The sequence below is a fragment of the Dendrobium catenatum genome, unplaced genomic scaffold, assembly GCF_001605985.2.
Source record: "Dendrobium catenatum unplaced genomic scaffold, ASM160598v2 fragScaff_scaffold_1510, whole genome shotgun sequence".
NCBI lineage: Eukaryota > Viridiplantae > Streptophyta > Magnoliopsida > Asparagales > Orchidaceae > Dendrobium > Dendrobium catenatum.
Genome location: NW_021319972.1, coordinates 21,787 through 48,538, shown reverse-complemented (window position 1 = coordinate 48,538; position 26,752 = coordinate 21,787). Strand labels below are relative to the sequence as shown.

Here is a 26,752-nt window from a genome sequence, read left to right as displayed (position 1 = left end):
GATGCTCATCCAATATTCTAACTAATAAACAAATAACAATGATTCTACTGCAATTCGTTACAAATTGCATGAAAATATTCATACTTAGTGAACATTAAGTACAATATTCTTTTTGTGTTTTTTTTGCAATTGAGGGTCTATTTTAGATAGCTGCGGCTTTAATAAAGTTGATTGTGAATATGTTATGAAGAAAATAACTTCCCTACTATGATTGTAATTCAGATTTCATCTGAGATTATTTTCTTACTGTTTTTATTAATTTTTTTACTGAATGCTCACTGCGATGAATTACAGATTGATTACTACCTGTCCGTTTGTAAACTTACTGGGGAACAATTGAAGTTTTATAAAGTTAGTCGTAAACTTAAGCTTCGTTTGACTTTTTTATTGCTTTATGAAGCTACTTTTTAGTACAAAATTTTTAATTTTTGAACTAAAAAGTTGCTTTAAGAAGCACTAAAAAAGCCGCCCCAAACAAAGCCTTACTGTGGAGAAAACGACTTCATTGTTATTACTGTAAAAGCAGCTTTTCATCATAGAATTTCTAAAAAAAATTATAAGAAAGTTATAGCCAAGCAAAACTTATGATGTTGTCTGAAAAGTAAACCAGCTAAAAAACTGTCCCAAACAAATCCTTAATTTGAGAAGGAAATTTTTTTATGCTCATCCAATATTCTAACTAATAAACAAATAACAATGATTCTACTGCAATTCGTTACAAATTGCATGAAAATATTCATACTTAGTGAACAAGTGCAATATTCTTTTTGTGTTTTTTTTTTGCAATTGAGGGTCTATTTGAGATAGCTGCGGGTTTAATAAAGTTGGTTGTGAACTTGCTATGGAGAAAATAACTTCCCTGCTATGATTACGTAAAACAGATTTCCACCATTAAAATTTCTAAAAAATAGTGAAAAATAATAATAAAACAATAGCCAAACAAAAATATAATTGCTGCCTAAAAAACAAAACGATAAAAAAGTTATCCCAAACAGTTCCTAAGTTCTATGAAGACCTCGCCGCACCGCTTACTCGATCTACTGATGGAAACAAAATAGATTGCTTGATAATAATACTCAAAATTCGCATACCATGAAGGGCATCATATAAACATGGGATGCAGAAGGCACAAAAAATGTAGCACAAGGATGCAAATGACATTATGATTTCTTGATTTTTTATCATGTATTGCACCCACCTAAAAATAAATCTTGAAATTTCTCTATAAATTAAATTTAAATTTTATATTGATTATTATAAATTTAACATAATATATATAGGACCTACTTTCAAATATTATAATAATAAAATGAATATGGAATATTTGATAACAAGTTAAACTAATTATTAGCTTATTTAATTTATAAATTGGAAATTTTATTTTGAAATATTGTTAAAATTATTTAATATACTATTATTATTTTCATCCTAATTCAAATTATGCATTTTCATCATTTAATACTTCCTATCAGCTATAATTTGATACCTATAAATAACTATGGCGGTCGTTTACCTTTAGTGTTCATAAATTATTGATGTTTGATGATTATCTTCTTGGTCCCCCGGTCTTCTTTTTTTATAATGAGAATAAAGAAGATGACCAACTATCATCACCTGATCTCTAATATTCTTCATTGAATGAAATATGATGCCTAAAATTGCTTGATATTATATTTTCAACATTTATCTACCGCAAATGTTTTATGCCCTTATCAATCGCACAACCCCCTCCAACCATAATAACAACTAGGTGGACCAACCATTGGATTTGATTCCTACTACGAACTCCCCTATCATATTAGAAGGATAATATCGCCAACTCATTTTCGCTTAACTTTTGATGTTTCTCATCAATCGCTATCCAATTCATGAACACCTATCATATGTTAATGTTCAATGACCATCTTCATAGTCGTCTGGTATCCTCACCCATCAGAAGAGCAAACAAGACCGTTGCGTCCAGGAGTATGACGTATCAAAGACGATCACCCATCAATGATAATGCAAACATCGATGCATGACATATATCTATTTAATTGCTTAACCTCCTTTCTTATAAAAAGAGCAACAACGGTCATTTTCCTCCGTAGCTCTACTTTCAACATCTATCTTCAATTATCATATAAAAATATGACAAAGTAATAAAGATATTCAAAATCGATTGGTTTCTTTTCCTAGATTGAAGCATGACCATCTAGAACACATAAGGTCATGAGGCAAATTGAAAATTTTATCAAATTTTGACAAAGTAATTAAAGCAGCTCATAACCGATTGATGAATTTTCTAACTTTTTTTATTTTCTAATTGAAAAAAAAAAACCACCATCATTTTTCACATCCACAGACCACAATCCACATTATTTTTCTGGGATTTTTTCATTATTTAAAAAGTTCTTTTATAAAGTAATATAATTTTTTATAGGGAAAATTTTTAAAAGCAATTTTAAATTTGCATTTTAAAAAAATGGAAACAATAAGAAGCCAAAGGCCCCACATCATGGGACCACCCTAACTACGCCCTTTTTCCCAATGTCTTTCTCTCTCTATGACTCATGCTCCCTTTCTCTTTACCTCTCTCTCTCTAGCTCATGTCTCTTTCTTTGCCTATCCCATTTATTTTGATATGGACAAAAAATAATAATAATGATGGAGAATTTATATATATATTATTAAAAAAATATTTTGTAACATTTGTAATACTTTATACATAATTTATTTCAAATCAAGCCACCCTTATATATATATATATATATATATATATATATGAATTATTTCATTATATTATATAACACCCTAGTGTCTAAACAACTTCAAAATAAATACGTGGAAAGATATCTTTCATATTATTTCATTTTTAATAGATATATATATAACTCTTGCAATTGTAATTATTGTCTGATTACAATCCTCTAACAACCATCACTTGACTACGGACCTTTGAACATCATTACTCAACTACAATCCCCTGACCACTATAACCCTACTATGATCCCATGGCATTTGTCAGCCAAATATAGTGCGACCTCCATCAATCAACTATTATTCTCCAACCACCATCAATCAACTATTATCCTCCAACTACAATTTTTTTTAACTCTATCGCCCAACCAGAGTCACCTGACCTCTGTCACTCAATTATAGTGCTTTGACCATCATTGTCCAACTATTATCCTCTGACCATCATTGGTTGACTATAGTCCTCCAACCCCCATCACCATATGACGATTGTTTGAACACTATCATCCTCCGACAATTTTATGACCATCGTTGCCCAACTATGATCCTCCAATCACCATCATTCAACTATAATTCTCTGATCACATTCACCCAACTACAATCTTTTAACCACCATCATTCTCTTGCAAATATTATTGACTGATTATAGTCTTCTAGCCATCATTGTTCAAATATGATTTTTTTGACTACCATCCATCGATTGCGATATCGTTACCATCGTTTCTAGACTATGATCCTTTGACCATTATCGTCAAACTATGATTTCTTGACAGAGTTGCCTAACTATGGTTCTCCGACTCCCATCACTTGAGTATAATTCCCTAGCGATTGTCTCTCGACCAATGTCTGTCCAATGTGGACTAGCTACACCAATGCTCATTGAATTGCCAACAATAACTATTCATATCAATAAAGTTTACACTGTCTATCAACATAAACTCTGAATATTGGTGCCAAGAACAAAATTTGTGCTTTACCTATTGGCATATGATCTCCCATTCTTAAAAAAATATATAATTAAATAAATAACAAATGATCTCTTGAAGGCAACTCATATGCCACAGAGCTCTTCCAACTTCCATCACACAATTTATTACGTATATCTATGTCTACTATATTATATCAGGACATTTCCCAATCACGAGAAAAGGTATCGTTTATAACCGATAATAAATATCACTAATATCATTTTAGTTGGTTCATGCCCCGTGATTTTTCCTTAACTATTTAAACTCAAGTATGATTTAGCTATTACAATTTTTGTTTTCAAAATATTATCATATGTTTATTTGACATTAATTTTAATGAGGCCTTCAAGAAATTTTTATGATAATAAATAATTTCTTACAATTAAATCTTTGAAAAAAAAAATCTATTTTACCGCAATAAATCTCCTATGATTTTTTACTAAGCGAGGTAGAAAAAACAACTTGGCTTAAAACTGAAATGAACAGCTGGAAGGAGATTATTATGGATGGAAGATTCGATGAGCAGCCATCAATGAAATTTAATGGAGAAGGTGGCGATGCGTCAAAGTAAGCTGGTCCACTTCCTGTTGCGCACAGGAAACTCGCCTCTTAGCAGACGCGGATAGGATAAAATTACCAAGACCGAGTAAAAGAAAGGAAACCATCCACAAATCAAGCAAAAGTTCTTATTTTTACAAACTCTGTCGAGTTTTTTCTCAGCTTCTGTCTCCGATCTATATAAAGAGAGAATTCTGTTCTCAGAACAGCCTACTCCGCCCTCGTTCGTCCGCTCGCTGTCACTGTAAGTCGGAGTTACTATTAAAGAAAGGAGGAGGAAGAGAAGATGTATCCGCCGGGCGCCCAGGAGATGTCTTACTTCGACCACGTGCAGCGTCGGCATGAGGAAAAGGGCTGCCTTTATGCTTGGTAGATTGCTTCCTCAACTCTCTCTCTCTCTCTCTCTCTCTCTCTCTCTCTCTCTCTCTCTACAGTTATGTTTGCTCTGTTTCTTTGTGATTCATCAGGAAAAATTAATTTTTTTGGAGCAGAGAGAATGTTTGATATTCTCCCTCAGCTATTTCTACCTCTTTCTCACTCTCTCTCTACACAGTTAGTTTTGCTCTGTTTTTTTTTTGGGAAAAAGGCTTGCTCTGTTTCTGTGTGAAACAATAGGAAACAGTTGATTATTGCTGCAGAGAGAAGCTTTTCATCTTCTGCCAGCTCTCTCTCTCTCTCTTGATGAAAAGAGCTTCTCCTTTCGTCCCCTGTTTCCGTCGATTCGGGACACCAATTCAGACGCGTCACATCACTTGAATATATTGGGCCAGGATGTATTTGAGTGATGTGACGCATCTGAATTGTGAATCAGAACACCGACTATAATAATTTAGGCCTTTTATATTTTTTTCTTCAGATGAAAATGGATAATAATAGCATTCTTCCCTCTATTTCCCTAAAAAAAAACACACAAGTCTTTGATCACAGCCTAAGCGAGTTCTATGTTGATAAAATTAGTTTTTTATTGGAAGGTAAGCAATAATATATATCTAGTTTGTTTGATTAAATATTAATAATTTCAATTAATTAATTCAATATAAATCGGAGTTCATATGCTCCCGAAATTAATATTTGAAGTTTCCAACTAGTTTTTGCCTCGAGATTCGTGCCCGATCAAGATGATTTTGTGATGACGTATCAAAAGTCATCATCAAATAGCTAAGATTTGCTTATATATAATTGGGAATATGATATTTTGTAAATTATATAATAATAAAATTAATTTTCTTTTAAATTTGAAATAAGAAATCTCTATAAATCTTAATAAAAACAAAAGGGATAGATTAACCAATTCGAACGTTTCAAAGGCTGGAGGCACAAATGCTTTCAACATGCCCTAAACCGTCATGCCGCAACACGAGCCGCACATATTCTTTTTATTAAGAAAGATATTTTGATGCTTCAATGATCAACTTTGCATCACATCTTATTCTATTTTCATTATTGACATATAAACGTCATATCTCAATAATTACTTTTTAAAATAGTGATTACTGCAATTATATGAATTTATTAAGCTAATGAATATTTATATAATTCCAGCTTGTTTTGTCTGTGTTGCTGCTTCTGCTGTTATGAGACCTGTGAGTGCTGCCTTGATTGCCTTTGCTGCTGCTGTTCCGAGTAGAATTCAGCAGAAGAAACAGGGGAAAATGGCCGCAGAGCCTTACCTTCTTCAGAATAATGCTTGCAGTTTATTAAACTTTACATGACAGTTTTTGTTTAGAACTTTTGGTTATGTTCTTAATTAGCTTATTGGAGGGATTAATTCACTTTAATTGTCCTCCATCTTTTATTTGTTGCCATCTTTAATAAGAAAACTAGTTGTTTTTGCTACCATATCTCATCCAAGTATCAATTTTATCACCTTCTTAGGGACACTGAAATTGATCGGATACATCAATACAACAATAATATCAAGTATGTATCACAGTACATGGGGTTGACTTCATGAATCATTTTACTTTATGGTGTAAAATGTTGGCCATTAAAAGAGAAGCATAATACTAAGTTAAGTGTTGCAGAGATGAGGATGCTCAGATGGATGACTGTATTTATCCTTAGAGACAATATGAAATGAGCATATACATGAAAAGGTTGGAGTAGCTCCAATGGAAGATAAGATTAGAGAGTCGCCTTTGATGGTTTGGTCACAAAAATACGACGGCCTTTAGATGATCCCGTTAGAAAAATAGAGGCACTAGATTTTAATTATATTAAGAAAGGTAGAGTTAAACTTAAAAATACTTGGTTAGAAAATAATAGAAATGATCTTTCTTTATTATATTTAAGCGAGAATTTGATTTTTAATAGGACACAAGGAGAAAAAGAATTCATGTAGTCGACCCCACGTAGTGGGACAAGGCTTTATATTGTTTTTGTTATTTTTGTCATATTAATAGTCAAATTCTTATATAAATCTAATAAAAAAAAATCTCATTTCTAATAATTTATAACCAAATTTTTTTAAGTTGAACTCTATCTTTCTTAATATAGACCAATTCTAATACATCAACTCTCCTCATTAGACCATCAGAAGGTTAAAGTTTTCTATTACCACCAAACCATCTAAGACAACTCTCTAATTTTATCCATCACTAGAGTCACTCCAACCTTTTCATGCATATACTCGATTCACATTGTTTTTAATAGTAAAAACGCTCATCCACCTAAGCTTCTCCATCTTAATAACACTTGAGCTTTATTTGAAACGGCTTTCTTACTGCTTTTTTAAGCAATTTTTTAGTACAAGAAGCCTTAATTTATGATTCTCTTTTAATGATCCGATACATCGATGATTGAATTAATCTTAAATTCAAAATTTTGGCTTATGTATATGAAGGCTAATCATTTGGTTAGAACCAACCTTTCACTTGAATTTTGAACAAGTAATCATTCTAAAACATGATGACTTGGAATGTATACTGTACTGCAGATTGTGAAGTTTGAAGCAAATTGAGCCATCATAAAAATTCTTAATGACAGTTAGTTTTCTCTCCATTTTTCAAACCAATATTCAGCAACTCGGATAATCTTAGTGCATCATTTTTTTATTCTATGTTTCTTTCTTTGACATGGCTGCAAAAATAGAACAAATTCGTCTACTATGGAAGCAGGATCTTATGCGGACATCATCCATAACTTGGGGCAAAGCGAAAGGAAATGTATCTAACGTTCCACTTGAGATAATTTTAATTTTTTTAGTATATAAATTTATTTAAAAAAGTTATACTTAAAAATTATCTTAAAAAGCAATAAGAAAATTATCCTAAATGAAGTCTAAATCATTTTATAAATTATATTTTACTAATTTATAACATAAATTCATGCTCTATAACATAAATTATATCATGAAATTATGTGATATTCTATATAATTATTTAAAAATTTTAGTTTTAATTTTAACATTATTGAGTATCAAAGCAAATTAGTTGAAGATTATGTAAATTTATGATTAAAGAAGAATTAAAATAATTTTCAATGTGCATCTTTTTTTACTTAGAATTGAAATTGATTTATTAAAAAAAGAACTTGAATTGCACAAATTAAGGTGGGCTATCTCATTTCTAGATTGAAGTACAATTCCTTCCTTCTAAACTTATTGTGTATAATCAATATGTTTAAGATTCATACCAGCCTACAATTAACTTTTTTATGTTGCAAATAATTTTTCATATTATTAGAAATGAAGTATGCTTACATTTTGCCACAATTAGGAGTGCAACTGAGTCAAGCCGACTTGCAAGCCAACTCAGACTTGACTCGATAATAGGCTCAGCGAGACGAGCTTATCGAGCTCGAACACAATTTCGAGCTCGATGGCTTATTGAGATCGAGCTCAAACAGGCCTCGGACTCGACTCATCGGCTGGACAAGCAGCTCGCGAAGGTGACTGGGCGGAAAAATGAAATATCTGTTGTTGCGGGTAGGAGGACGAATCAAAGGTCAGGCGAGAAAACCAAAACGACAAGCGAGCTCATGACGACGGATCTCGACAGCGGATGTGATGATGACTGATCTTGACGACGAACGCGACAACAAGCTCGTGACAACGGATCTCGACGACGTAGCTCAAGATGACAAAGCTCCACAACGAACGCGATGTTGATGAACCTCGGGACGATAGAGAACGCAACGACAAGCCAACTCGGGACTGAGCTGAACGAGCTGCTCAACATGAGACGATTCGAGCACGAGCTCGAATTTTGAGCTTGACTCGACTCGTTTACACCCCTAGCCACAATTGATTACAATGTTTCTTACTAATAGATAATATATGTAAAGATGAATGAAATAAAGAAATGAGTCATACGCATGCTTATTTGTGCATGTTAAATAATGGAGCCACCCAATATGGTACTAACATGAGACCCTAAGGTACCCAAATATTGATGACTTCATCTACCACCTCAAACAATAGTAAAAGTATATCCTACACCCCTTGTGACAACATGTGAGGTATCAGACAAGGTTATCAACCATAAGTGAGTTGGATTTATAAAAGGTGCCCCTAAAACAAATATACTAAGTATAGGTAAAGGGAGATTTACATACATACCACTTTATAGCATGTTATTTACATATCTAACATTCAAAACTTTAATTTTTCATGTCTAGCATACATAAACAACTTTAATATTAAATATGTTACTCATATATTTCATTCCTATCACCCATACCACCCTGTAAACTTTAATATTTCATTCCTTATACCCATTTTTTATCTTGGGTGGCAGGCACGAAATATTAAAATTTAGGATGTTAGATATGTAAATAGCATGATATAAAATGATATGTATATAAAATTATGCCTTAACTATCAATCAAGGCATAATAAAATTCATAAATATGTAACAAAAAGCGGAAAAATTCAGTTTTATGATGGAATTACAACTTAATATGACAACTAGCAACTAACATTAGGTGCATGTATAATTTTATTTTATGTATAGATAAGTTTAGATATTCTACTTTCAAATGTCTCTTGTTTGTCAATTATATTATTTTAAGAAATATGAGAAAACCTTCATGATAATGAAAATTTTAGTTTAGTAGTTCTTTTGTGATATAAGAAGTTTTTTACATGCATGTAAAGAAAGAAACAAAAATAAATGGTTTTAAGAATTAATGGTATATAGATTGTATGTTATATTTCAACCTTACGTCCGATTGTTTGTTCCCACCTCAATGATCCGAGCCTCCGGGTTGAGTTGTGACGCTAATTAAGCACCTAGAAGATGTAAATACATGCTATGGAAGTAAGCAGTGATGTCAAAAGCACAGAGACCATATTAACTGAATTGTTGTCCAGAATGTTCCTTCCTGAGATCTTCACCACAGTTGGTCCAGGCTTGGCAACCACCTTAAGCAAGTTAAAGCAAATATTCCAACTTAAAAAAAATTTCAGAAACGAATACAGATTGTGAGTTTCTCAAATGCAAGCGTTACCTTCTTTCGCACGCTACAATATCCACTAAATTGTAGCGTTGCACCTATGAATGAATCTACCAGGCTTCCAAAAAGCCCAGCAAATGCAGCAACTGGTACTACTAGAAGCTGCCTCCAAGCTACATTTGCAGAACATTCAGCCGTGATCAGTCCAACAAGAATATAAGGAACACCAATGACGATGCCAGCAACTGTAGCTGCCAGAAGTCCATCTAGAGTGATCCCACCGTTTGTACCCTTGGGTACAGTCTGCGGGGAAAGAAATGAAGATCAACAAAAGCAAGTTAACGGTTTAATAATATCACATCAGTTTAAAAGAAAGATAAATTAATAAAAGGATGGCTTAATCATGCCAAGCAGCGAGAATAGCAAAGAAATATGCAGATCAAGAAGACTTTCACTATTTTTAGATGTCGGGAAAAAATACCACACCAAAAGGTTTGTCAAAATCGAATCGACCATTCTATTTGGATAAATATGATGGGCTATAAACTTGACTCAAAGATCAACGATTGCCCAAAAATCAGATTACATTTTGGCTTTGATCAAGCTTAGATTGAAGTTAATAGGCCGACTAATAAGTCAGCCCTAGCTTTGATCAAACTTGAATAGAGCTGAGCCTAGATGAAAAAACAATTTTGATAAAACAAAATTTTTGCTTGCCAAAAACATGCTTAAAATCTGCTTTGCAAACCTGATGCAACCTAAGTTTCTAAAAATTTTATGGAGAACACTTAGGAAAGCAATAGGGAACTTCTTCCTTTCATTAAAGCTTACATCCACATATAAATCAAAATCCGTAAACATAAAGAAATGAAAACAAGGCTACCCTCATAACAGCCAACAAGCGATTACCTCACATGCAAAGCTCGAAATAAAAGGATAGGTGCTCAAAGGATAGATCTAACCCGAAATCCACCACTAGAACGATTCGGCAAATACCAAACAAAACGTGGCAGCAGACACCACCAAGCTCATAAGAGAAGAAGGATACAAATGGGGCAAGAACCGTGGATAGTGAAGAAGGGATTAGAAGACCGAGACGAAGTATAAGAGGGGAAGGGGAAATGAGGCTAGCTCGCAAGCTAAAAACCCGCAGATTTGTATGTAAATTCTTCACCAAAAACTCTCCCAACTCAGGAAAAACAGTCCCTAAATATAGAGAAAAGGCATTAAATACAGGAAATAAAAGCACCAACCATTCAGCCAATATGAACACACAAAGACAGTAACAAAACCCAAGGGACAGCAGCCAAGGGTAATATCGAAGCAACACACAGCAGCCAAGGACACAGAAAATCGCAGACAGTGGCTAGGGAGTGAATCCAAAGCAACACACAGTAGCCAAGGACATAGAAAACGGTGGGAAAGCTGCCAAGAGGGGGAATTCAAAGCACACAACATCTATATATATATATATATATATATAAGAGAAGAGATGAGGATGAGAGGACGAAAGAGAGAGAGGAGGGAGATTCATGGTGAGGGAGAGGACTAAGGCGGCAAGCCGAACTGAGCAGTGAAGTTGAATGGAATCAAGAATGAGGGCCAAAACCACCTGTAAATCATAATTCTAAACATAACCCTACATTAACAGGGTTATTAGGTGATAAATGGTACTGATAACAAAATTTAGCCTAATATTAATGAGCTGGGCTAGTAGGGGAATGGCAGCCCCTCAATGCCCCTTCTGCAACCGTGTCAGTGAGTTGAAGCAATCTGTAAGCATGTAGTTTAGAAAGTTCAACAAAGAAAAGCTAAACATATGATAACAAATAAATTTAATGAGACAATACATTGTTTGTGAAACATACGGCATCAAGGGAACTCTCTACATTACTATAGTTTATATTGACGACATTATATTACAAAGTCTCCAACCTTATATAAAAAAATTAAAAAAAAAATATTGACGATATTATCATAGCAAGCAGTGACGTGAAAGAAAGCGATCATAAAAAAAAAAAAAAAGGCCACTCCATGAATTTGAAGTCAAAGAATTAAGCAAATTACTTCCTTAGCATTGATGTTGCATACTGTTGATATGAATTCTTCATCTTCATATTGTCATCATAGATTAGCGAGAAGAATTATCCAATTACCAAATACTAGACATGACATTGCTTATATTGTTGGTGTGGTGCCCAATCTTAAGAAATCACTCCTCAGGGCAGTACATTGAATTTACAATAATTGAAGGAAACCCAAGTAAAGGGATTTTATTCAAAAAATGGGAGAATTTGAGTCTTGAATCTTACACAAATGTTGATCATGCCAGTTATATGATTGATAGGATGTCAACTATAAGATATTGCACATTATTAAGGGACAACCTCATGACTTAGATAAGAAAAAATAAAATGAAGTAGCAAGATGTTGCGCAGCCGCCAAACTTAGATATATGTTATAATGAATTTGTGAATTGCAATGGCTAAAAATTGTCCTAGAATATTTAAAGATTGAATACATATACCCTATAAAAATCTATCGAGATAGCAAGTCAGCCATTAATATTGTACCTAATCTCATGCAACAGGATTATACTAAACACGTTAAAATTTATAAAATTTTTATAAAAGAGATTAATGACAACGGCCTAATTTGTACTCCATTTATTACCACAGGAGTACAACATACGTACCACAAAAGAACTGCTTGTGGACATTCTCATTAAAGGATTATTAATGGCAATATTTAAAAATTATCATGTAAGCCTGAAAAAGATAATATACATTCATCCGCTTGAGTGGGAGTGTAAGAAATATGCTTAAAATTTGCCCTCGAATTCTCCCTAGAGAGCTATCTACCTCCAGCACATGGTTGTCCGCCACCTCTAGTGCCCCAATCCGTCTACCTCCTTTCACTGACACCTTCGGTGATCCATGTGATAATTTCTACCATCACACCAATTCATGGGAACTGTCTTATTATAATTAGTTCTATAGCTATTTTTTAGTCTCTAATTTTTTTAATCTTTCTGATTATAAGTTCTCATAAGATATATAAATTAACACAAATGAAGGATTAAAATACATAACCAATTCTCCAAATTTTTACCAAAGATACGGTTGGATCAAACAAGCCTACAATCAGCCTTGTTTCGGATTGAAAGATTTTGAGTTGATCTTAAACCAGGTTTGGATCAGCTCAAGATTAGATAATCAAAAACACTACATGATATCAGCTTTTTATTTAGCTTTAAGCATAACTTTAGAATGATAAGTTGGATGGGAAAGAAGCATGAAATTATTGAACTGCAAGGGAAAATAACCAATAATATAGGAAAGTTGGGAATCATATTCTGATCATTATAATGAAGATGATCAGAGGAATGTTGACCTGCTCATGATGATCAGAGGAAAGTTGACCTGCTCAGATGATTAAGGTACTTGAAGATAACAAAATCAATAAATGCATACAATTTCATTATAAATTTTACTTGATTGCATCATTGGATGCTATTACCTTTAGCCTCGTCATGGAAAACTTCAGGAAAATACAATTTGAAGTTCTACATCACATATTCAGATTTGAAGAGTATAACTGATAAAAAAGGTTAAATTATATTTTCATCCATTAAGTAGTGATTCATGGAAACTTAACATCAAATTGTTCTGAGAATGAGGTAATGGAAATTTATAAAGCAATGAACATTGAAAGATTTTTGTACCTTGAAAGTTGTGATTAACCGAGGTTGTGTAACGCTTAGTATTCCAAGTTCTGAAGACCATGTATCTCCATTGCAGCAGGCATAGTGGCCAATTATACCACCCATAAGACTAGTTATAATCTTCGACTCATTAGTATCCAAGCATCGATCTTGTCCGTTAGCCAATGTAGCCAATATAATTAACAAGATGGATGCGATTCCACTGTTAGCTAGAACCTGTCTCCTGCATATATCAGAATGAAGACACAAGTGCTTTAACATAATGGCATAAATGAAATAAGATTCATTATTTTATAACGTTATCAATGAGACATATCAAAACCATCGACAACATCAGAAGACTTGTTTTAAGAAAAGCAAGAAAAAAAAGAGGTATTTTATTATTCTTGCTGAACTCAACAGCAACCAAAATCAGACGTTTTCTTTTTCAATTTTACAAAATTAAATACCCCAAAATTAGAACGCTATTTTGGTAGCTTTTGCATTTTAGGTAACCCAAGGAAGGTTAACTTATTAGACGGGCTTGATAGCCTTTTGATGGTGGAGATTAATTGGATTGATTGTAGAGAACACATTTTCCCCTGAATTAAAAAATATGTAAAAGCTTCAGCCTGTCCTCAGAAGGAAACTGCTAGCTCTCAATGTTGTTCAAAACGTGCTTCAAAGGTGGAGCGCTACTAAGTGGAGGAGTCATATGTCGTAGCCTTCTCATGTGCTCATTGCACACCACTAGAGTACGAAAGCACAGCAAATCATATTTCGTCTTCGAGATGGCATCTCATGTATCTTGGGTTCGTTGGGTGACTGATTTAATACAGAATAAAAGAGAGAGTACAAGAATAAATGATTTAGGCCCCGCTGTACCTTCTCATCTTATCATCATTTTCTCCTCCACATGCAAACATTGTAGTAGCCGTGCTTGATCTTCTTATCTCGGTATCTGGTTTCTCCTCCACGCATGAGCAGACATTGGCACTCATCTCTCTGATTTTTCCTTCATGCGAGCAGACACCAACCATTGAGCTTCCTAAAAAATTTCTTGATTCTTCTTAGATAATAAGCATTTTTTTATTTGTTAATGTTAGATAAAAAGCTAGAAATATGATCTTATCACATTTGTTTAAAATACTTTCTTTTATCTAGCATTTATTTATGTTAAATTCTTTTGGATCTATTTTTATATTAGAGATGTCATAATTGAGGTGCAATTTTTTATGTGATTTATGTTATTTTTTATGAGGGCTCTATGATATTAAATTATAAGATATAGTTAATTTTATGTGGTTTCAATGCAATCTCAACTTTTGTTCGGATCATAATTGATCCAAACACATAGACTTTTTTGTTAGCAGTTGTTCCAAGTTATTGTCTCTGTTTATTTAGGGCTTGTATTGTTTGTGCTGGCCCATCATTTTCTTCTACTTGGCATAGGCATCAATTACTTTGTTGGATGCTCGTGGGTTATATTCGATGGTATAACCAATGACTCATAATCTGATAAAAAATCATTGTTATTCTAATGTGGGTATAACTTATTGCATTGATCGGTATGAATGATAAAATGATTGCCCAATAAATGTCGTCGTGAACATCCAACCCGTACGGTAATAGCATGCAATTCGCGTGCATAAATGGAAGCTTTCTACATTGTTGGTGATAATTTCTTAGTAAAGTAAGCCATTGAAGTAATACAACACCAATTGCAATGCCAAATGCATCGGTTTCTCAATGAATGGTAAGTAAAATTTTGAAAAAAATCAGAATAGATAAATGAAGTAATGGACTGTTGTAATGCGATAAATCTCTGCCTTCTCTACCCAATGAAAGAACAATTGAAGCATAATGTCGGACATATTTGTGATAATAACTTGGTAAACCCAAAAATCAATGCAACTATTTAAGAAAATTTGGATGTAGCCCTGCCGAACTGCGCCTAATTTGGTTGGATCTGCAACTACGGCTTTTGCTGAAGTAATGTGCCCCGCGTATTCTATTTGGGATTCAGCAAAGGCGTACTTAGTAGGCTTAAAACATTGCAACTATTTTTGAAGTAACCAGAACCAATTGCAGATAGTTCTTGTGCTTTATAAGTGATCTACTATGTATCATAATATCATTAAAAAATACAAATTCAAACCAACATCAGTATGGGGAGAATACTATTCATCACGATCTGAAATACTATGTGTTTGTTAAGCCAAAAGGCATTCTACAAATTCATAGTGACCTCATGTATTATGAAGGCTATTTTAGAAGTCTTCCTCGACCATTGAATTTAATGCATCAAATCTAATGTGTAGCACTTCTATTAAATTTGTCGAAGTATTATTGTTTAATGAACTTTGGTCATTAGTCTGATCTTGTACATCATTCAACATTATAAACACACATATTTTGGCATGATAAATATGTCCTCAGTTGGTAATTATCATTACAGTGAAAGCAAAAACTATGCAAGTGTTCATCTAACTAGGCTGCAATCAAAACGTGTTGTATGGGCTGTGTTTTTATTAGGATTTGCCGTACCATTCGGAAATCGAGGTTACCGTTATATTTGCGAGCAGTATTTGCTAATCAATGTTGGAAACTTCCAAGTTGTTTGTAGCGCAGATTGTGCTAGCAACTACAATGATTGCCCTTCCATGATTAAATATTCCATTACTTTGTGAAGTGGTGCATCTTTAAGAAGGTATACTTCACTGTCACTAACACGTTTTTTCTTCTCTGTTATTCTGAGTATTTTGTCCTTTTCAGTTATTTATTATAATCTAACATTAATTTGTGGTGGCTTGATATGGCAACAGAAAGAAGCCTAGACATATATGTAACAAACAGAAGGCAATGATTTTTCAGTTTTACAGAAAAATAGAACTTTGTTTATAAGATAGTATTTCTTATTTTCTCATGTCTCTCCCGCTTCTCCTTATTCTTGTTGTTCATTAGTGAGCTTCTACACCACACTGGTATCAGAGGAACAGCACATCCAGGGCTTAAATGGCTGAGGGAAGTTCACGGGTGACTCTTGACGGTGATCAGAGCTTAGAAGCATTATTGGCGATGCAAAAAAAAACGTCGTCAAACAACTGGAAACCCTCTCCGCCAAATTCTTTCGTTTCACAGTGGAAGTTCATCATGAGCTGCAGACTCAGACAGGGTGCTAGCATCAATCCAATGTTGCACCGCAAAACCATACCGATGGCAATAGCCCACACTCTGGGAGCTCGAACGATAAGGAGACATCCAACCCCCTGTTTGCTAAAATTCTGATTCATAGCTCAAACTAGAATTCCAACAAACTATCGGGAGGTCTGATTCGGAGGATGAAAATTATGTTCTCAATGATACATTTCGTGGTGCAAATGACAGCAGGTTCCATCGGTCTCAAAATAAATTTCCTATTAAGCTTGATATTCTCTTCTTCGATGGATGATTGCAAATTGAATAATATTTAGATTGGAAAAGAGTTATGGAGACTTTCTTCGAGTATATGGATATAGCCTCTGAAAAACATATGAAGTATGTGGCTTGTAGGTTGAAAGGGGGTGCAGGCGCTCAGTAGTAGCAATTCTTACAAACCAGACAGCGTGAAGGCAAAGAGTGTGTTCGTAGTCCGGAATCGAATGAAACACTTGCTACAAGGACATCTTCTTCCCACAGACTTCGAACAAATGCTTTACATGAAGTACCAACACTGCTCTCAAGGAACCCACACCGTTAGCAAATACACCGAGGAATTCTATAAGCTGAGTGCATGAAACAACCAGAATGAATCAACCAATCAATCGGTGGCAAGATACATTGGAGGGTTACAGAAAGCAATTCAAGATAAATTGGAATTGAATTATATTTGGTCTTTATCTCAGGCTGTCAATTTTGCCTTAAAGGATGAAATGCAGCTTAATCGACATAGTTGGAGTTATACTCCCAAAAGGCACTATCAAGAGCCAGTTGTCGATCCAAAACCTCACTCCAACAACCGATTGTGAAACCTATTGTTGCCACTATTCCACAGGGCCACATAACACATTGAATCGCAAGTGTTTTCTCAGTTTCCAACCCAGACAAAAGTCCAAAGTGTCACACCTCGAAATCTAAAGTGAAAGAATTTCTTTTTTTTCTCATTATTATCTTTTCCTCGTTATATTTCTTTTAAAATTTATTTAACAACCAGATCAATTTAATATCCAAAGATGATTAATTGCATTAAAGTAATATAAATAACGAAAAAATATAATTTACATTACTAAAATAAATATTTACATTTTACATTCAAAGACCAAAATAATAAATACAATAACCTTGGCTACAAAAGAATATATGTAAACCAGATGAACTGAAAGAAAACTAAGCTAATAGTGTGGAAATAAAACTATGCATGACATCCAGTAACTCATGCCAAAAAATCCTTACCCTTTCCTTTAAACATGTAAAACCATATAATGAGCATAAAAGCTAAACAAATTACTAAAATCTTACAACTTAAATCAATACAAGGCATAAGAGAAACATTATGTTATAAATCATATAAGAAAATCTATAAATCAATATATGCTATTTGTATCGGTCACCTATATCAAACAATCAATCATTTTATCTTAATTATTCAATTAATTTTCCTCAATCATATCATATCATTTAATTATTTTCATCAATTTATCAGTTATGTAGTTGTAAAACAGTGTCAGTGTTCATATTCAGTTGCAATAAGCAATAATAGAAATCAGTATCCGTAAGGTCGTTGTCCGTACAATATCAATAACAATAGTCAATATCAATTAGTAATCAGTATCAGTTATCAATAAGTAGAAATCAATATCAATAATTAATAATCAATATTTTATCAGATATTCAGATGAGGATATCTTTTTCATGCACTTATGACTCCCAATTAGTCACCCTTTATGGTCCACAATCAATGTACTCCTTATAACTTCCATTAAATCATATGGATCAGTCGTCCTGACTCCTTATAACTCACAATCAGTCTCTAGCTCCTTATAACTCTTATCGGTGAAACAATGAATCTTAAGGGTATCATGTGGGATTATCATGTTGTATGTATATGATATTAATCAATGCATCATTTCAGTCAGATTAGTATCACATTCCAGAACATATTAGTCCTTTCAATCATTTTAGCACATACATTTCAGTATTATCATATCAAATCATGGTACATCAAATTCAATTCATTTTTAGTATACCCTTTTCCTACTTATTTCTTAAAAATATTCATATACACATTTCTAACTGGTAAAAATGCAATAAAATCATATTTTATTATTTAAAATGATCAAATCTATAACATATCAAAAGTTACATACTAAAAGCTTACAGAATTAGGAGATTAGGGATGCCAATATTTGATACAACCCGAAAACCTGACTCGAACCCGACCCGAAAATTTTGGGTTAGAGTCAACCCGGACCCGAAATGGGTCGGGTTCAGGTTCAGGTTTTCTACCCGTATGAAATTTCGGGTCAAGTACGGGTCAACCCGAGTGACCCAAAATTGACCTGGTTCGACCCGATTTAGAAATTGATTCGTCGCACCGCGCCCGCACTATTAAGTATTTACGTAAGTCGCACCCGCACAATTACAGCCTTAGGGCTTTTAAGCTAAGCGTATTGCCTTATTTGACATTATGCTAAGTCAAAATAGCGATCCTGCGGGAAAGTCCAAGGCTCCAAGCCGCCAAGGTAGGGTTGCTCACCTTGATGCAGGACTAAGTATGCAATGCTATTAGTTCAATAGGATTTTGCACAACTCGTGATTAGAATAATCAAAGATCAAAACTATTAGCACTTTAAAACAATGAATTAAAACAAATAGGGGTCACACCCGTTTAGGCCAAATTACACAGCAACATATTTGAAGCCTTCCAAATAGATTAAGAAAATAACACAATGACAAATAGTAGTTTCAAAGAAATCTCTAATCTAACAACGAGAGTTAATAAGCATAAAGGTGCACTCAAGCCCTACGTTTACTAAGCTTAGTATGAGCGGCAGAGAGTCATCCTTCATGACTGTCATCAATTCCAAGAGAAGTTAGATTAAGGAAATATAATGAAAGGAAAAAAAGAAACCTTCGTCAAGGAGTAGTGGATATCCTCCACTCGATGCCTTCGAAATGCTCGTCAAAGGCTTCGACCAAGTAGATCAAAGTGCGCTCCAGGTAATCCTCGACTGTGTGATCAATCCTTGTATACGTCGAAGAAGGTGGATTGTAGGATGTCGACGAAGCCGTCCTCGTCCCACGTTATTCCATAATCAGTCTCCGGATCCGCCATTCATGGGTAGTGGAAGACAAGATCTCCTTAGTATTTGATACAACTCTTGAGCACTAGCAAAGAGGAAGAAGTTTCTCTTGCAAGTGAAGAGAAAACAAGCTCCAAGTTCCTTTCCCAAAAATCTGAAAACAGTTTCAGATTTTGAGCATAAATCTGAGAGCAAATTCAGATTTTCTAAGTTCAGGTAGTAGGGCAATTGGAGGGAGAATTTTAGCCTCAATTCAATTAAGGTATTAAAGAGGAGAGAGAGGATTGGAGAGAGAGAAGAGGCGGTTAGGGAGAGAGGAGGCCGGCGGGATTGAGTGGCATGGGGTGGGGATTTTATTTCCTAATTCCCATCTTTGGTTTAGGAAATAATTTAGGACTTGGAGATCTGGGAAGATTCAGCCATGAGTGGTGAGGGAGTTTGAATTTGCTTCCAATAGAAGAGATTGGATAAATAGGAAATAACTCCTAATTTATCCCTATAGGGGCCGGCAGTAATGAGGGTTAAGAGAGGCAATTAATGGGGGGAATTATGGTCTCCTAATTTGGGTTTGGGCTTTAGGAAAGTATTTATTCAAATCCAAATTGAATTTAAATTTCAAATAGATATGAATCAAAAACTTTCCTAAAATAGGTGAATTAAATTAGGAAAGATTTTTTAATTCAAACTTGATTGAATTTGAATTTCAAAAATTTCCCAAATTAGTCTCCAACCTAATTAGGAAACCCAAAGGAGAAGGGGAGTGGGGAGGTGGCCGGCGGCTATGGGGCCATGGCCGGCGGTATGGGAAGATCGGGTGAGGTGGCCGGTGGTTAGAGGGGAAAATTTGAGGGCTTGGATTGGAGGAGGTGTTGGTTGGAAGTTAGTGGTGGATTGGGATGCGAGAAGATGAATAATGGAGGGGAAAAGAGGAATGATGAAAGAAAACAACAAAAGAAAACCACGAACCCAACCGTCTCCAAGGTTGGTGGGTGATCCGACGTCCCTCCCTAGGGAATTCTCTCCAAAGCTCTCACGCTCTCACACAAACACAGGATTGCAGGGAAATTTTCATAATATCATTCATCAACTTCAAACATCAGACAGGGGCTATAAATAGCCAAGTATAATGGACTCAAGAAAATAAAAGATCAACTTGCCCTTTGGGCTCACATACGATAATTCCCACTAAAGGGGTACAAACGAAAAAAACATAATGACACTAAGAAAATAGAAAATACATGCATAATAAAATAACATAAATGACTCAGAAATACAAAGACTCAATCGTGGTCGTAGATCGGCGGTCACGCCTCTGATAAACCTTCCACGAGCTGATGTCCCCATCACGCCTGCTCGATTTCGAGGAAATTCCTGCCTTCTTCCCAGCCATTTTCAACTTTTCTCCTCCTCTGCGTCCTCGACTCATCGCCTCATCGGTTTATCTATCACTCAGCTTATCTTAAGTCTTGCGGTTTTCTTTATGACTTATGCGTCGTGCATTTTTTTTTTTTTGTTACTAAGAATTTTGAAGTTCTGCTTGTTTTTAAAGTTCGTAAGTTGTTTGTATGGGAAGATACCGAGCATGTACCTAGCAGTACCGAGCATGTACCAAGCGGTACCGAGCATCAACTGAGCGGTACCGAGCATGTACTGAGCGGTACCGAGCATGTACTGAGCGGTACCGAGCATGTAACTAGCGATACCTCATTTAATAATCGGACATGCGTGTCCGATTTTAATTTTAATTTTTTAATTCCGACACTCCAATGCCGTGTCCGACGCATGTCCGTGTCCGACAATGCATACCCTCTTTAAGTGCCGTGTCGATGCATCATAGGCTGTAATTATAAATTATTTATAAATTAATTAAATTGTGTATATTTTATTTTTAAGTTAAAAAAAAAACTTTTTTTTTTATTTTTTTTCATCATACAGGTCGGGTCGGGTTGACCCGGACCTGAAGCGGGTCAGGTTCGGGTCCAACGTAATGACCTGTTTTAAAAAACGGGTCGGATTCGGGTTGACTCGTATGTACCCAGGTCAATTTCGACGTAACCCGGTTTTGACAGCCCTATAGGAGATAATGCATTTTTATCATATTTAGAAGAGATAAAATCCGTAAAAACCAAAATCATCAATGGTAGAAGCAAGAGGATAAGTTACAACAACTAGAACACTTTTTGTAAAAGAAACGATGGACAAAAAGGCCCCAACAAACTTTCTCTCTCTCCTATTCTCTTTCCTCTTCCTTCAATTTCTTCCCGAGCAAGTAAAGAATGAGAGGCAGTGGGGTGAAATGGCATAGATATTTAGAATAAAAAATAAATAAAAACATTGTTAATGATCTAGCATCACAGCTCTCAGATCCAACACTGTAGCGTTGCATGCAGAATTCAAAATTATTGTAGAAACAGAGACTCAAACACCGCAGCGACAATTTTTGGCGCTGCTTTGCTCTCAAACCTAATGTCGCAACGCTCACAAGAACAGCCCTGAAGCACTACAACTTAAACAGAAATTTAAAAACTTCATATTTTAAAATACTTCTCATTTTCGGGTTGTTACATAATGAATGCTCAAGCAGACAACAATTGCATCTTGTTGAAAGGGAAGTAGATGAAAATAAATTAGAATATGACAACAAAGCTGAAATCAAAGAATAGGTGGATGATGAAGGGAAATTGTTGTCTACACCCACCAATTCTCAGCGTAAAGTTATTTTTCGCACACAATATACTTTGAATTGTAAGGTATGTGATATGTAAATTGATAATGGATGTACCAAAAATATTGTTTCTCGGTATCTAGTTCAAGCTCTACAATTGAAGACTACCTAAAATCCGCATCCCTATAAAATAAGTTGGGTAAAAAGAAGCATTAAAATTGTAGTTTATGGGGTGTGTCGAGTTACTTTCTCCATCAGCAAACAATATGTTTGTGAAGCATTTTGTGATATTCTTGATATGGATGTATGTCATATTATTCTTGATCGGCCATAGCAATTTGACACTGGTCTCATCTATGATTGTAGACAAAACAATTATCTATTGAGTGGAAGGGCAAAAAACCTATGGTTGTGGCCAAACACCAGTGAATTGGCCGCCAAAGCTAACACAAACAAATCAGCTTTTAATATCATTTCTGGAGCTACTCTGTTGCATGCAGGCCGAGAGACTGGTACCATATTTTCTTTATTAATTACAGAACAAACCGAAACTTGCACACCAACTGGAATATTGAAACCTATCCAAGACATCTTGACGCAATTTACAAATATAGGACCTGAAGAACTACCATCATAGCTACCTCCACTTAGAGCCTTACAACACCATATAGACTTCAATCCAAATACTTCCTTGCCCAATTTACCACACTATAAGATGAGTCTTAAAAACATGGTATCCTACAAGAATTAGTGGATGAATAACTGGCTAAACAACCTCTTCAACCGAGCTTGAGCCCATGTGCAATGCCATCATTACTAGTCCCAAAAAAAGATGAAAAAAGGCACATATGTGTCAATAGTAGAGCCATTAATGAAATTACAATTAAGTGTTTCTACCTGGTGCCACTAATAGAAAATTTATTGGACAAATTAATTGGCTCCACCATTTTCTCTAAATTAGATATACAAAGTGGTTACAATCAAATTCGCATAAGGCCGGGAGACGAGTGGAAAACAACGTTCAAGATCTGCCAAGGTCTATATGAATGGAAGGTGATGCCCTCTCGTATGTGCAATGCTCCTTCTACCTTCATGAGACTCATGAAGTATGTATTAATCCTTCTTGGGTAAATGTTGTGCCCTTTACTTCGATAATGTTCTTGTTTATAGTCCTACATTAGCTAAGCACATTACTCATTTAATTCAAATCTTTGAGATGTTTTGGACACACAAATTATATCTTAACCTTCCTAAATGTAAATTTGATGCGCCACAAGTCTAATTTTTGGATTTTATTGTCTCGGCCAAAGGTATACAAATGGATCCAACTAAAGTTTCAGCCATCATGACCTGGCCTACACCTCGTTCACTCTTTGACATCTACAGTTTTTATGGGCTCGCAATTTTTTACAAATGCTTTATAAGATGATTCAACGTCCTCATGGCTCCAGTGACCGAGTGCTTGAAAGAAAAGATGTTATCATAGTCTGACGAAAGATAGCGAAGTTTTGAAGTTATCAAACTTGCTTTGAGTACAGCTCAAGTCCTTGCCTTTCCTGATTTTGAAAAACCTTTTAGGTTGACACATATGCCTCCGCAATGGTGACATAGGAGTTGTATTATCACAACAAGACCACCTTGCAGAATACTTCAGCAAGAAGTTGAGCTCTACACAACAAAAATGGATGGTTTATGAACAAGAATTGAATACGATTGTAAAAGCTTTAAAAAACTGGGAACATTTTATCTTGCATGAAGACTTTGAGCTGTGTAGTGATCATCAAGCCTTGCAATTTATAAAAAGTTAGAAGAATAAAAGCAGATTGCATGTCTGCTGGGTTCTTTATTTGCAAAAATTCACTTTCGTACATAAACACAAGTCCAATACACTTAACCGAGTTATCATGACTTAAGCAGATGATCCGCCTTGTCCAATTACACACATAACTCATTGGTTTGGCCTGCCTAAATAGCACTATCCATATGACAAGGATTTCTCTACAATCTAGGGGAAATTCATAAACAATAGTCTAATTCCTAGATATACAATCCGCCATAGCTTTCTATTCAAAGAAAATTTGTTTTGTGTATCAGACAACAACTCATTAAAGAAGCTCACAATGGAGGACTAGCAACCAACCTTGGTCAATACAATACATTTTTGTAACTTTAGGATTGCTTCAATAGGCCATGATTTCAACGTGATGTCTCTCGTTATGTGGAGCGATGCTCCATCTGTCAACAATTTAAAGGTATAAGTCAAAACATTGGATTGTATTCTCCTCTATCTGTGCTCAATTCCATTTGGGAAGATTTGAGCGTTGACTTCATCCTGGGATTACCAAGTACAAAGAATCAATGAATCCAAATGAGATCCAACTGCAAAATCATTTAATAACATGTTATGTTTAAGCTTAGGAATGTAGCTTAATTAGTATTCTTAACCGGCATCTTGATGGTCAATTGGGCTAGGGTTTGTTTATGCCAATTTGCTTTCTCAAAGGAACAAGCCAATATATTTTTGAAACTTGACCAAATAATGCAGGTTTGTTAGGGATGACAACAATTCATTATCAATGGCATAGCCTATCGAACTGAATCCAATAGTAAATCCCAATAATTTAATATGATATGATGGTTATTTGGGTTTGGTATTTAAACTATTATGCATTTGATTAGCCAATACGATTTGATATAAATCTGATGGATACCTAAGCACACCAAACCCTATCAAATATCAAATACTATGCAGTTAGGATTTAAAATTTAATAGTGACTTTAGATTACTATGTTGTTGGGATATGATTTTTTATTTTGTTAACATTACTGTTTCAAAATGTATAGTATATTAGGCGTGTTTGTTTTTTTTATATATATATTTGTGAATATTTAAAGGGGAGAATAATTAATTTTCATTTTTTACATATTTTTATTCTAGCAGATATCAAGTATCTAACGAATATTGATATCCATCAAGAATCGGGTACAAATAATCATTTTTTACTACTTGCCTCTGAATACAGAATGGTAAGTGGTCAATTTACTCACGGGTACCCTACCTGTTGCCTGCCAAACTATTTTAAATGTCTGTTCATTTCTATGCATATTTGTTACCCAACAACAACCTTTGCGAGAACTAAATATAATGCTCATCTATTACTCTTAATTAATTCTTTTATATAGACCATGTATCCATTGTTTGTATTTCATGTGTAAAATATTAATAGAGCAATTACGGAATGGAAGCATATTTCAAATACGTACTAAACTACATTGATTTTTCCTTCCAATCTTGTTCATTGCCCTGCTTAAAAATTTTATAAAGATCTAAAATTTGTATACTTATCGAACTCGGTGAAATTTTATGCATGGAAATGAACAACGTTTTCTTAAATAGTAGTGAAATTGTATGTTTAGTTGAGGTTGAACAAGGCCAGTATGATATAAACTCCAGCAAGAAAGAGTTAGCAAAAACATGCTTAAACAATATTTTGAAGCTAAAACAACGTTCGAGCTTAGCTCCAGCTTGAAACAAAAAAAATAAATGAAAAAAGTATGCTTTGCAGTCCAATGTAAGATCTCCAACGAAAGGTCCAAAATTCACCAAACCATCAAAACAGAAATGGCACATGTAAGGAAATACAAATCTAACTTGGAAGCTAACAATTCAATCCAAAACAAGAAACAACTACAAAATACTGACCTTCGTGAAAGCACGCCTAGTAAACTATAAGACGCAGAAAGAAACAAAATAATAAAGGACGTCTCACCAATTCCGCTGACCTCCTTCCTTAAACTCAGCATCCACTGCCCTCTTCTTCTCCTCTCCAACCCGCGTAAGCTTCGATGACGAGAAAAAGAAAACCAGAAGCAGCACCGCAAATCTTCACTTCACCAACGCACAAAAAAAGGATCAGAGACGTCAGACGTGTAACTTATTAATCAAACGTGAAGCTATATAATTAGAAGAAAAGCAATAAACATCACCTATATCCCGCTACCGTATGGATGACCATGACCGGTATCCCCGCCGCCACGCCGGACAGGTCGACAGACTTCCTGCGGAATGCTCTGGCCGCAATCACAGACGAGATTAACACAGCCAGGTAAAATCTAAACCACAAATCGTCCATTTGTTTTGCTGGCAAAGGACGGAGTAGGGTTTTGGAACCGTGGGGTTGAAAGAGAAGAGGAAGGAGGCCGACTCTTAAAAGAGAAGAAGGGGTGAGTGAGATGATGAAGGTACGAGCAGGTATTACCATTTTGATTCGCCATTGACATTTGGCAGTGAGAAACTCCCCACCAGTTTCGGGTTCGCCGAATTTGCGAAATTTCACGGCGGATGTTCTGATTTAAATGGGCTATTTGGCCACAGACAAAATTCAACTAACGGGGCTTATTAAATTCTCCGAAATTCAGATTTAGTAAACCATATCCTAAACCCTAA

General features: G+C 34.9%; 1 protein-coding gene and 1 long non-coding RNA gene across 5 annotated transcripts; one reads left to right on the top strand and one right to left on the bottom strand.

Moving 5' to 3' along the window:
• Positions 1–4,222: 4,222 nt before the first annotated feature.
• On the top strand, positions 4,223–6,101 carry LOC110115039. Its single transcript, XR_002305288.2, has 2 exons — positions 4,223–4,631; positions 5,805–6,101. It is a non-coding gene; the product is annotated as an uncharacterized LOC110115039 (long non-coding RNA).
• Positions 6,102–7,917: 1,816 nt separating this feature from the next.
• On the bottom strand, positions 7,918–26,715 carry LOC110115050 (protein PGR). Of its 4 annotated transcripts, none has more exons than XR_002305291.2 (6): positions 26,293–26,693; positions 26,076–26,189; positions 13,381–13,603; positions 9,711–9,959; positions 9,421–9,624; positions 7,918–8,495 (listed from the first exon to the last, which is right to left on the bottom strand). XR_002305291.2 is itself a non-coding variant. In XM_020848160.2 (6 exons), the coding sequence occupies exons 1-6, from the start codon at positions 26,584–26,586 to the stop codon at positions 9,493–9,495; spliced, it is 894 nt and encodes a 297-aa protein (XP_020703819.1). In that variant the 5' UTR covers positions 26,587–26,715; the 3' UTR covers positions 9,288–9,492. The 4 variants fall into 4 exon arrangements, 3 of the variants coding, with proteins under 3 accessions (XP_020703819.1, XP_028556231.1, XP_020703820.1); XM_020848160.2 differs by lacking the exon at positions 7,918–8,495 and having other exon boundaries at positions 9,288–9,624; positions 26,293–26,446; positions 26,565–26,715; XM_028700398.1 differs by lacking the exon at positions 7,918–8,495 and having other exon boundaries at positions 9,288–9,624; positions 26,293–26,376; positions 26,565–26,704.
• Between the last annotated feature and the right edge of the window lie 37 nt (positions 26,716–26,752).

What these genes read in the sequence shown, in the direction of transcription:
- LOC110115050 (XM_020848161.2), bottom strand. Translation starts at nt 26,567, where the DNA reads ATGGTAATACCTGCTCGTACCTTCATCATCTCACTCACCCCTTCTTCT. An exon ending in GAAGGAGGTCAGCGGAATTG is followed by an intron (nt 13,604 to 26,075) that starts GTGAGACGTCCT and finishes TGATATATGCAG; the next exon opens with GAGACAGGTTCTAGCTAACA. An exon ending in ATTGTAGCGTGCGAAAGAAG is followed by an intron (nt 9,625 to 9,710) that starts GTAACGCTTGCA and finishes AACTTGCTTAAG; the next exon opens with GTGGTTGCCAAGCCTGGACC.